The 12460-nt window shown below is 41.8% G+C and overlaps 1 protein-coding gene across 8 annotated transcripts in view; it reads left to right on the top strand.

Moving 5' to 3' along the window:
- Positions 1-12460, top strand: part of LOC105480821 (WW and C2 domain containing 1) — a 175174-nt gene that overhangs the window by 80886 nt on the left and 81828 nt on the right. For 6 of the 8 annotated variants that reach the window (XM_024792595.2, XM_011739993.3, XM_011739992.3 and 3 more), the window contains one exon: positions 9347-9550. In XM_024792595.2, coding sequence (XP_024648363.1) covers positions 9347-9550 — 204 coding nt within the window. The remainder of the gene's footprint in view (positions 1-9346; positions 9551-12460) is intronic. The other 2 variants (XM_071097774.1, XM_011739994.3) reach the window with 1 other exon arrangement.

Raw genomic sequence — 12460 nt, 5'->3', positions numbered from 1 at the left:
AGTCAGAATCTCTCTCTTCACTGATGATATGATTCTATACCTAGAAAACCCTGAAGATTCTGCCAAAAGACTTCTAGAACTGATAAGTGATTTCAGTAAAGTTTCAGGATACGAAATAAATATAAAAAATCAATAACATTTTTATACACCAATAATGTTCAAACTGAGAACCAAATCAAGAATGCAATCCCATTTACAGTAGCCACACACACAAAAAATACCTAGGAATACATCTAGCCAAGGAGGTGAAAGATCTTTACAAGGAGAACTGCTAAATACTGCTGAAAGAAATCACAGATGACACAAACAAATGGAAAAACATTCCATGCTCATGGATCGGAAGAATCAACATTGTTTAAATGGCCATACTGCATAAATCAATCTGCAGATTCAATGCTATTCATATCAAACTACCAACATCATTTTTCACAGAATTGGAAAAAACTATTCTAAATTCATTTTGAGCCAGAAAAGAGTCCAAATGGCCAAAGCAAATCTAAGCAGAAAGAACAAAGCCAGAGGCATCATATTATCCAACTTCAAACTATACTATAAGGCTGCAGTATCCAAAACAGCATGATACTAGTACAAAAGCAGACACATAGACCAATGGAACAGAATAGAGAATTTAGAAATAAAGCCGCACACCTACAGCTATTTGATCTTCAACTAAGTCGACAAAAATATGCAGTGAGGAAAAGACTTCCTGTTCAATAAATGGTGTTGGGATAGCTGGCTAGCCATATGCAAAAGAATAAAACTGGACCCCTACCTTTTACCATATTCAAAAATTAACTCAAAATGGATTAAAGATTTAAATGTAAGACCTCAAACTATAAGAAGCCTAGAAGAAAACCTAGGAAATACCATTCTGTACATTAGCCTTGGGAAAGATTTTATGAGTAAGTCCTCAAAAGCAATTGCAACAAAAACTAAAATTGACAAACGGGACCTAATTAAACTAAAGAGCTTCTGCATAGCAAAAGAAGCTATCAACAGAGTAAACAGACAGCCTATGGAATGGGAGAAAATATTTGTAAACTATGCATCCAGTAAAGGTCTAATATCCAGAATCTATAAGGAACTTTAAAAAATCAATAAGCAAAAATCAACCCCATTAAAAAGTGAGCAAAAGAATGAACAGACCCTTCTCAAAAGAAGACATAAAAGAGGCTAACAAACATATGAAAAAATGCTCCACATCTGTGATCATCAGAGAAATGCAAATCAAAACCACAGTGAGATACCATCTCACACCAGTCAGAATGGCTATTATTAAAAAGTCAAAAAACAACAGATGCTGGTGAGGATGTGGAGAAAAGAGAACACTTATATGCTGTCAGTGGGAATGTAAATTAGTTCAACCACAGTGGAAAGCAGTTTGGAGATATCTCAAAGAACTTAGAACTACCATTCAACCCAGCAGTCCTATTACTAGCTATATATCCAAAAGGAAAGAAATCATTCTACCAAAAGATACATGCACTCACATGTTCATTACAGTACTATTCCTAATATCAAAAACATGGCACCAACCTCAGTGCCCATCAGTGGTGGATTGAATAAAGAAAATGTGGTACATATACACCATGGAATACTATACAGCCATTAAAAAGCAAAAATCATGTCCTTTGCTGCCACATGGATACAGCTGGAGGCCATTATCCTAAGCAAATTAACACAAGAACAGACAATCAAATACTAGATGTTCTCACTTATAAGTGGGAGGTAAACAATGGGTACTTATGGACATAAAAGATGGCAGCAATAGACAGCAGGGACTACTAGAGAGGGTAGGGAGATGGGAGCAAAAGTTGAAAAACTACCTATTGGGTACTATGCACAGTACCTGGGTGACCAGTTCAATCATACCCCAAACCTCAGCATCATGCAATACATCCATGTAACAAACATGTACATGTACCCCCTGAATCTAAAATTTAAAAGTTAAATTTTTTGAAAAAGTAAAAAATAAAACATATAATGGAAGTGGCCTAATGCCCCTGTTGCCAACCTTTTGGTTTATTTTCATTTATTAGTTACTTCAAATAGCACTCAGGGAAGATTCTTTGTGTATGTTACTTTGTTTGTGATAATTTCCTGAAAATTCATTTCCAAGTATAGGATTTTTAAGTCAAAGTTATAAATACTTTGGGAGCTTTTAGTATACTTTCCTAGATTGGTGAATATTTCCAAAATATTATATCAGCCTGTATTGCCACAAGCCATGAGGGTACTGTTTTCCTCAGACCTTCATCAGTATGGGGCAATCATCATTTCTTTTGACTTTTGATACATTTATCATAGGTTTAAACTCTTACTTCATTATTTCGAATTTACACTCCTTTGCATAGTAACAATGTTGAATATTCTCCAGATGTTTGTAAGAGAATTGCTTTTGTTGTTGCTAAGGCCCTTGGAAAATGCAGTATTGTTAGCGGTGTGGGTGTGTATGCAGTGTGGAGAAAACAGGTGTGTGGCAAGTGTAGGAAGGGGTGGGTGTATGGAGAGCTCATGAGTGTACTGCTATGTGTGCTGTATGGAGAATGTGTATGGAGTGTGTTTGTAGGGAGAGATTTAGAGCATGGAGCAGAAGAAAGTGGAGAAGTGGTTCTCAATGATGCCTGCACTAAAGTAGATACAAGTTTGGGAAGTAGCTGCTTTTGGAAAGAGGGATGTGAGGGAGATGTTTTATGTGGGAAATTTTATGGTGCACTGAATTATTAAGCTGTATCTATGTATACTTTTAATTAAAACAAGAACTAAAACGTAGTGGCCAAGGTGATCTCAAAGGGCCTGCCAGTTATAAAGTTACCCATTTTGGTAAGATGGACTTGAGGAAGGGTAGTGTCAGCAGAAGGGGCTGGGCTGTGGGAGGACCCCCTCAGGGTGTGACAGTTCAGAACTAACAGCATTAACACAACTCTTCTCTTTTTTTTTTGAGACGGAGTTTCACTCTTGTCACCCAGGCTGGAGTACAATGATGCGATCTTGGCTCACTGCAACCTCTGCCTCCTAGGTTCGAGTGATTCTCCTGCCTCAGCCTCCTAAGTAGCTGGGATTACAGGCACGCGCCACCACGCCCAGCTAATTTTTGTATTTTTAGTAGAGACAGGGTTTCGCCATGTTGGTCAGGCTGGTCTTGAACTCCTGACCTCAAGTGATCCACTTGCCTCGGTCTCCCGAAGTGCTGGCATTACAGGCGTGAGCCACTGCACCCAGCCAATACAGCTCTTTAGAACCAGGTAAAGAACTTTTAAAAGGCCCAATGCCCTTGAAGGATAATCTTTTTTCAGCAATTGCTGGTACAACTGGTATCCACATGGAAAAAAAATACGCCTCCACTTCTACCCTTGCCTCACACCATGTGTAAAATTAAACTAAAAATGGACCATAGACCTAAACATAAAAGCTAAAACTATAAAACATCTAGAAGAAAGCATAGGAGAAAATCTGCAAGATTTGATTATAGGCAAAGATTTTTTTTGGACAAGTCATAAAAAGCATTAACCAGAAAAGAAAAATTGATGAATTTTGTTTCATCAAATTAAAACTTTTATTCCTCAAAAGACATTATTAAGAAACTGAAAAGACAAGCCACAGATAAGGAGACAATATTGCAATACATATATCTAACAAAGAACCCATATTCCAAGTATGTAAAGAAGTCCTACAACTTAACAGTAAGAAGCAGCTGGCACAGTTGCTCATGCCTGTAATCCCAGCACTTCAGGGTGCTGAAGTAGAGGGTCATTGAGCCCAGGAGTTCAAGACCAGCCATAGCAAAACATAAGGCAGCACAGGGCAACATAGTGAGACCTCATCTCTACAAAAATAAAAATGCAAAATCAGCTGGGGCGTGGTGGTGCATGCCTGTAGTCCCAGCTACTTGGGAGGTTGAGGCTGGAGGATCACTTCAGCCCAGGAGTTCAAGACCAGCCTGGACAGCATAGTGAGACCTCCGTCTCAAAAAATAAAAAATAAAACTCCAATGAGGTATCATTACATACCCACTATAATGACTAAAATGAGGAAAAAATAACAATACCAACTGCTAGCAAGGATGTGGAAGAACTAGAATTCGGATACACTGCTGGTGAGAATGTAAAATGGTACAACCAGTTTGGAAAAGTTTGCCGATTTCTTATGAAATTCGACATATACTTGCCAAGTGTAACCCAGCAATTCTACCCCTGGTATTTTTGCCCAAGAGAAATGAAAACATGCCCACACAAAGACTTAGAGTATTAGTCATAATAATCCCTAACTGGAAGCAAACTAACAATTTATCACAAAGTCCATGTGATATATTCATACAATAGAATATTATTCAGCAATAACAAGAAATGTACAACAGATCCAGCAATAGGGATGAGTCTCAAAAACTTTCTGCTTAGTGAAAGAACCAAGGCCCTAAGAGCAAATACTGTGTGAGTCCATGCATAGGAAGTTCTAAACAGGTAAACTGGGAGAGGGGGTGGGTAGAGGAGATTGCCTGGGAGCATCCAAGGGATCATTGGGGTAAAGGAAATATTCTTAGAAATGTAACAAATTGATGCCCACTTCACACTGTAGATAATTCAGTGGCAATCTCTCGGGTGATTCCAGTGTGCAGTCAGTTTGAGAACCAGTTCTGGTGTGAGTTTGTGCATTGTTTTTGTCTATTTGTGCACCCATCTATTCTTGTTGGTTTACAAAAGAGACCATGAGTCACCAAAAATGGTCGCCAAGCCATCTGGTTTGGCCAGACCTTCAGGTAAGGGTCTCACATACCTTTATAATTTTACAGAGCGGGACTGAGGTCTAAGGCCAAAGGGAGGGTGCCCCTTCCAGATGAAATCCAGAACACTATGGGAGGATCCACCTAGGTGTCGCTTAGGGGACTTGACACGGGCCCAGCATTTCAACCAGCACCTGGGCAGGTGATTCCACCCGGAGCCCGTGTCACACCTGCTGGCCTCAGTGACCAATCGGCCCGTGTGTTTGTCATCTCTTAGACACTGGTTCTCACCTTGGGTGGCACATTGGAATTATTTGGGGAGCTTTGTAAATCATCATTGTTTTATTCTCACTCCCAGAGACTGGAATTTGATTGGTCCAGAGTAGGATCGAGATTTTTCAAAATTTCTCCCGGGTGATTGTAACGTTCAGCCAGGGACTCTCAGCTATATCTGCACCAGTGTCACCCAGAGAAGCTTTAAAAACTCTCAATACCTGAGCCCCACTCCTGGAAATTCTAATTTAAGTGTTCTGGGGCGGGAGGGGTAGGGTTCTTTTTTTTTTTTTTTTTTTTTAAGCTTCTCTGCTAATTCTAACATGCAGCAAAGACCCAGAATCACTGGATGAGGCACTGACTTTAAAAAAAAAAAAACAATTTCACTGAGAATGTGGCGGGAGAGACACTCTTGGGTGCTGTCTTTGAGAACAGATATTACCTACCTTTGGAAGGTAATTTGGTAATATCTATTAAAATTGTAAGTGTGTGTACCCTCTCATCTAGTGGTTTCTCTTTAAGAAACCTATCCCACAGAATTAATAGCACAAGTTCATAGACACATGTTTTTAAGAACCCTTACTGCAGCATTGAATGTAGTAGCAAAAGGACTGAAAACAATTCAGATATTTCCCATTGAGGTCTGGTTAAATAAACCCAAATACCATAGCATGGAACGCTATACAGCTGTTTAAAAGATGGTGCATCTACAGGCAAAAATGATCATGCTGTATCATTTGGAGACAAAAACAAGTTACAGACCAGTATGTTTGGCATGGTCCATGTTGCATTAAGGTAACCCTTGTTTATATAGGCACGTATGTATAAAGAAAAATTCATATATAATCAGAAGGCAGTATCTGCGTGAGACTCAGCAACAGTTACCTCTGGGCAATGGGATTGGGGAGATGGAAACTTTTCTTTTTTTTGAGACGGAGTCTCGCTCTGTCTCCCAGGCTGGAGTGTAGTGGCGCGATCTCGGCTCACTGCAAACTCTGCCTCCCGGATTCACGCCATTCTCTGGCCTCAGCCTCCTGAGTAGCTGGGACTACATGTGCCCGCCACCAAGCCTGGCTTATTCTTTGTATTTTTAGTAGAGACGGGGTTTCACCGTGTTATCCAGGATGGTCTCAATCTCCTGACCTCATGTTCCCCCCGCCTCAGCCTCCAAAAGTGCTGGGATTGCAGGTGGGAGCCACCGCGCCCGGCCAAAACTCTCTTATTTCACAAACTTGTCATGGTGGAATTGTGCGATTTTTCTTTTTTGTATTCTTCATTATTTTTCAGTGAAAAATCAGATCTTTTAAAAGTTGCAAACTTTAAGAAACGTTGTCAACCTGCTCAAGACAGGCTGAGCTGCTTTTTTCTGTGACCTGTACCAGCTGGAGGTGTAGGGCAGATCCCTCAGGGGGACCCACAGGTCCTGAACGCCATGGGAATCCACAGCTGCTGATGGGAGATGGGAACCCACAGCAGCTGTTCTGTAGCCCAGTTTTACAAATTCCACCTCCCCCTTGTTTTTTTGTTTTATCTTTGTATTATTTTTGCAGTCGTTCCTGCCTCTCATTTGGTTTGAAGGGATGGAAAGCTTTCCGCATGAGGGGCAGTTTTTTGTAGCCACTGTCAGCAGTCTTCAGACCTCACTTTTTTTCTCAGAAAAAGGAGGAAAAGCTTGAAGAATTGCTATTCACAGACGATTCATAAATTGGTCCTAGACTGGGCACAGTGCCTCATGCCTGTAATCCCAGCACGTTGGGAGGCCAAGGCAGGTGGTCACCTGAGGTCAGGAGTTCAAGACTAGCCTGGTTAACATGGTGAAACCCTGTCTCTACTAAAAATACAAAAATTAGCTGGGCGTAGTGGCGGGTGCCTGTAATCCCAGCTACTCAAGAGGCTGAGGCAGGGAGAATTACTAGAACCCAGGAGGCAGAGTTTGCAGTGAGCCGAGATCGTGCCACTGCACCCCAGCCTGGGAGACAGAGCAAGACTCCATCTCAAAAAAAAAAAAAAAAAAGAAAAAGAAAACAACAACAACAAAAACTGGTCCTAGGCAATCATTTGGGTTTTACTTTCTCTTTTTTTTTTTTTTTTTTTTGAGACGGAGTCTTGCTCTGTCATCCAGGCTGGAGTGCAGTGACCGGATCTCAGCTCACTGCAAGCTCCGCCTCCCAGGTTTACGCCATTCTCCTGCCTCAGCCTCCCGAGTAGCTGGGACTACAGGCGCCCGCCACCTCGCCCGGCTAGTTTTTTTGTATAGTTTTTAGTAGAGACGGGGTTTCACCGTGTTAGCCGGGATGGTCTCTCGATCTCCTGACCTCGTGATCCGCCCGTCTCGGCCTCCCAAAGTGCTGGGATTACAGGCTTGAGCCACCGCGCCTGGCCGGGTTTTACTTTCTCTATCATTTGTTTCCTTTACCTGGCACAAGTGCTTTCGTTTCCTGTTTCCTGGGAAGTCGTGACGCAGGGTTCATTACCCCTTTAACAGATACAAAACTAGATTCAGAGAGGTTAAACAGCCTTTCTGTTGTAACACAGCGATTATTGGCAGGAATGAGAACTTGGCTCTGCTGCTTCTTTGATCTTTCTTCCACTGGAGATGCTCATTGGACCTGTTTAGGTGGAATGAGAGCTAAAGGGCCTAGATTGGGAGGCATCAACTCCAGTATTCCCAGGGCTAGGCATATGACATAAGTGAATGAAGCAGACCAGGTTTTGACAGATGGAGTGCTGGAATTTCTGGCCAGTTGTGAACCCAAGGTGGCCAGAACTTCTGAATGATCAAGAAAAGCCATAAAACGGGATTTAAATGAATATATCTCTCTATTTTTTACATACCAGTAACCAATTCAGAAGCAACATGTATCTGGTGGCTGGATTCACCACATTGTCCTGATTGTACAATTTCTGGTTTGTTGATCACTCCTAACACCACCCAACAACTGGGGGTGACTGAGGAGTTAATAGTCCATGGGCATTGATTCTTTGACGTTATTTTAACCTCTTCCATAGCTAGTCAGCTGCTTTTTTTTTCCATATCATTATTGTGTATGTTTTTTGTACACATAATTTTGTAAAAAGTAAAATATCCTAAAATATTCTGCCACCTAGTTGGCTATTGATATTTTCCTATTTTCTCATCTTTTTGAGAATGTGCTTGTTGATTTTGATAGATACAATTATTTATTCAGTTTTATGACCTGCATATTATAAGCACCTTTCCATTTTATTAATTTTTCTTCAAAGGCATTATCTTTATAATAGTGCATTCTGTGAATATAGCATACATATTTGAACACTTGTTTCCTACGTGACTTTGAGCAAGTTACTTATTGAACACTTGTTTCCTATGTGTCTTTGAGCAAGTTACTTAACCTATGTCTCAGTTTTCTCATTGGTATAATGGGGATAGTAATAGAATCTATAAGGTTAGTGTAAGGATTTAAGAAGTAAACGTATGTAAAGTACTTAGAATAGCACTTACCGTAGAATGAATGACATGTGCTTGCTATTTCATAATATATTATTATTATCATGATTTTGTACAAATATATGTTTGACTGAATTTAAATTACTTTTTATAATGAATTACTGTAGGGATAATTATTGGTCAAAGCGTATTAACATTTTAAGGCTCTTAATTTGCGTAGTCAGATAGTCTTCTAGTAAGGCTATTCTAATTTACATTTCCAGCTGGCTGTGGGGTACCTATTTCTCCATATTCTCTGAAACATTGGTTATTTTTCTTTCCTTTAGTCTTCACCAAGGGATATTACCTTGAACCTCTCTGTCTAGATTAGTACTCCAGCCGGATCCTTATTCAGGCTGTTCTCAGAGATTGACATTGGGTTTGGAAATTGATCCTGGTTTATTCTTTTTTTTTTTTTTTTTTTTTGAGACAGAGTCTCGCTGGAGTACAGTGGCACAATTTCAGCTTGCTGCAACCTCCCCGTCCCGGGTTCAAGCAATTCTTCTGCCTCAGCCTCCTGAGTAGCTGGGATTACAGGTGCCTGCCACCATACTGGCTACTTTTTGTATTTTTAGTAGAGATGGGGTTTTACCATGTTGACCAGGCTGGTTTCAAGCTCCTTGACCTCAAGCGATCCACCTGCCTCAGCCTCCCAAAGTGCTGGTATTACAGGCATGAGCCACCGCACCCAGCCCCCCTGGCTTATTATTTGTTTGACTACTCCAAACGGAGAATCAGTGTCATTTAGTAAATGAGTTTGCCCCACTTACATTTATTGTGATTTGTCTATGTATTTTACTTTTTGTTTTCTGTTAGTGGATTCCACAGGCTACCAGCCCAACAGATATTTGTGAGATGCTGACCTAGAATCTCTGGGTCTGTTCCAGAAACCACTCAGATTGAGGATCCTCGAGTACAATGGCGGCGGGAACAGGAACATATGCTGAAGGATTACCTGGTGGTGGCCCAGGAGGCTCTGAGTGCTCAAAAAGAGATCTACCAGGTGAAGCAGCAGCGCCTGGAGCTTGCACAGCAGGAGTACCAGCAGCTGCATGCCGTCTGGGAGCACAAGCTGGGCTCCCAGGTCAGCTGTGAGTACCTCCCACTACCACCACCCCCACCAACACCAACAGAGAATGGCCACACTGAGTTCTGCCAGTATTGCTTCTCAAGTCTGCCCATTTTTCTTCACCTCTACTTTTTGTCCAAACCACCATCTTGTCTACTGCTCTTCCTGCTCCTACCTGTGCCTTGCAGTGATTCATTTGCCATTTGCATTTCATTTTATTTCATTTGTAATCATCTCAGAATGCCAATCGGGTTACATATCTCCTTGTTTAAAAACTTTCAGGGACTAGGGGAATTGGGAGTGGGGAATTCTTAGTTAACAAGTACAGAGTTTCAGTTTGGGAAGAAGAAAAATTTCTTAGAGGTGGATGGTAGTACGTTTACAACAGTGTAAATGTACTTAATGCTACTGAACAGTACACTTAATTAATGGCTAAAATGGTAAATTTTATGTTGCATGTATTTACCACAATTTCAAAACAATCAAATGCCCTTCAGTGGCTTCCCGTCACTCTTTCCATGGCCTACACAGCCCTCTGTGGTTAGTCCCCTGCCAGCCACTCCTGCCTCATCTCATGCCCTCCTCACTAGGCTCCAGATGCACTGAGTCCCCAGCCCCCCATTCTGCTTCCCTACCCCCCCCCCTGCAATTTTCCACCTCAGTCCCTTAGTATTTGCCGGTCCCCTTCCTAGAATGCTTTGTCACCCATCCATTTGCAAGGCTAAATCCTTCTCAGTCTTCAAGTCTCATCCTTCAGGTCATCACCTCTGAGAGGCCTGCCCTGACAACTCTATCAGAAGCCTCTCTTCCGCAACTCTAGTCTCAGCCATGGCTATCTATTTCCTTCATAGCACAGGTCACAATACATCTGCTTGTATGTTATCAATATTTCCTCCACCAGAACATCAATTTGGTAAGGGCGGGGCTCCTATCCTATTCCTGGTACCCAAAGGAGGAGAGCAAGCACACCAAAATCCCCTTGTTCTTTTTTTTTTCCTTTTTTCTTTTCTTTTTTTTGAGGTGGACCCTCTCTCTGTCACCTGAGCTGGAGTGCAGTGGCGCAGTCTTGGCTCACTGTAACCTCCGCCTCCCAGGTTCCAGCAATTCTCCTGTCTCAGCCTTTCAAGTAGCTAATTTTTGTATTTTTATTAGAGACAGAATTTCCCCATGTTGACCAGGCTGGTCTCGAACTCCTGACCTCAGGTGATCCACCTGCCTCAGCCTCCCAAAGTGCTGGGATTACAGGCATAAGCCATCATGCCAAGTCTCACTATTTCTAATAACCAAATTGTTCCTATATTTATTCAGTCTCTGTTTCATGCTAGGCACTCTGCTATAGTCTGAATATGCTATTTCTATTAATTCTCATAACAGTTCTATGAGCAAGAACAATTAATGTCACCTTTTAACAGATTAGGAAACTGAGACTTAGGATCAACAGTGTGCCCAGGGTCTTACAGCTGGTGAGAGATAGTGATAACTTGCAAATCCATTCTGTTGTCCCCACAGTATTTTCAGTGTGGGCCAGGCCAGGGGGACTAGTGTCAGGGCTTGGTGTCAGGGTGGCCATGGCTGGGTTGGGCCATTGAACTCTCCTCCAGCCTGAAGCCCTCACTTTGAGAAGTTCTGTCTGCTACCTAGACAGGGCAAACTCTGCCAGGGTACTTACTGTCCCAGCCCTGCCTTTTTCCTTAGCAGCTCAGGAAAACCCCCGGAATCTCAGCGATTATAGAAAAGAACTCTATTACATTCATTAGCTATTCTGTGTCAAGTAATGTTCTGGAGACTCTTAGGAAGGTTTTAGCACTTAATCTGTCTTAGTCAACTCGAGCTGCCATAACAAAATACCATAGATAGGGTGACTTAAACGATAGACATTTATCTTCTTACAGTTCTGGAGCCTGGACGTCTGAGATTCGGGTACCAGCATGGTCAGGTTCTGGCGAGGGTTCTCTTCCTGGCTTGCAGACAACTGCCTTCTCTAGTGCCTCTTTCTATAAGGGCAGTAATCCCATCATGAGAACCCTACCCTCAAGACCTCATTTAAGCCTGACTATTTCCCCAAAGACTCATCTTCAAATACTATCACTTGGGGGATTAGGACATCAATGTATTGTATTTATTTGGGGGAGACACAATTCAGTTCATACCATTATTGTTAAAACAGTCCTGGAAGGGAGATGTTATTGTCCCTGTTGAACCTCAGGTTTAAAGGAGCAAAGTGATTTCTCTGTCTCTCTCTAAAGTCCCACAGTTTGAAAAAGTGTTAGGTGAGGCCGGGCGCGGTGGCTCAAGCCTGTAATCCCAGCACTTTGGGAGGCCGAGACGGGCGGATCACGAGGTCAGGAGATGGAGACCATCCTGGCTAACACGGTGAAACCCCATCTCTACTAAAAAATACAAAAAACTAGCCGGGCGAGGTGGCGGGCGCCTGTAGTCCCAGCTATTCGGGAGGCTGAGGCAGGAGAATGGTGTAAACCCGGGAGGCGGAGCTTGCAGTGAGCCGAGATCGCGCCACTGCACTCCAGACTCCGTCTCAAAAAAAAAAAAAAAAAAAAAAAAAAATGTTAGGTGTATATAAAAACAAATAAAAACAAACCTTTGTATTTTGGGGGATAAGATATTTACATGGATTCATAATTACATGTCAGGTAATGAGAATTACCCCACAGATCACTCACTAATTTCAGAAGGATGTACTTTTACATTGGAGAGATGTGCAGCCACCACTTTGCATAGTGGTAAAATTAGCATGACCAGTAATGAGACCAGGTGATATCAATGCCTTCTGATGTGATGCAATAAAGACATCATGGAGGATCCCTCACAAGAATATTTAATATGAATCTAATCAAGAGCACAGCCAGACAAATCTATAATATGGATTATTCTATAAGACAATTAGACTAGGTTTTTTTTTTAAAGTCTAGAG

The sequence above is a fragment of the Macaca nemestrina genome, chromosome 6, assembly GCF_043159975.1.
Source record: "Macaca nemestrina isolate mMacNem1 chromosome 6, mMacNem.hap1, whole genome shotgun sequence".
NCBI classification, from domain to species: Eukaryota; Metazoa; Chordata; class Mammalia; order Primates; family Cercopithecidae; genus Macaca; species Macaca nemestrina.
The sequence above is the reverse complement of the archived record's forward strand: the minus strand, read 5'-3'. Positions and strand labels throughout refer to the sequence as shown.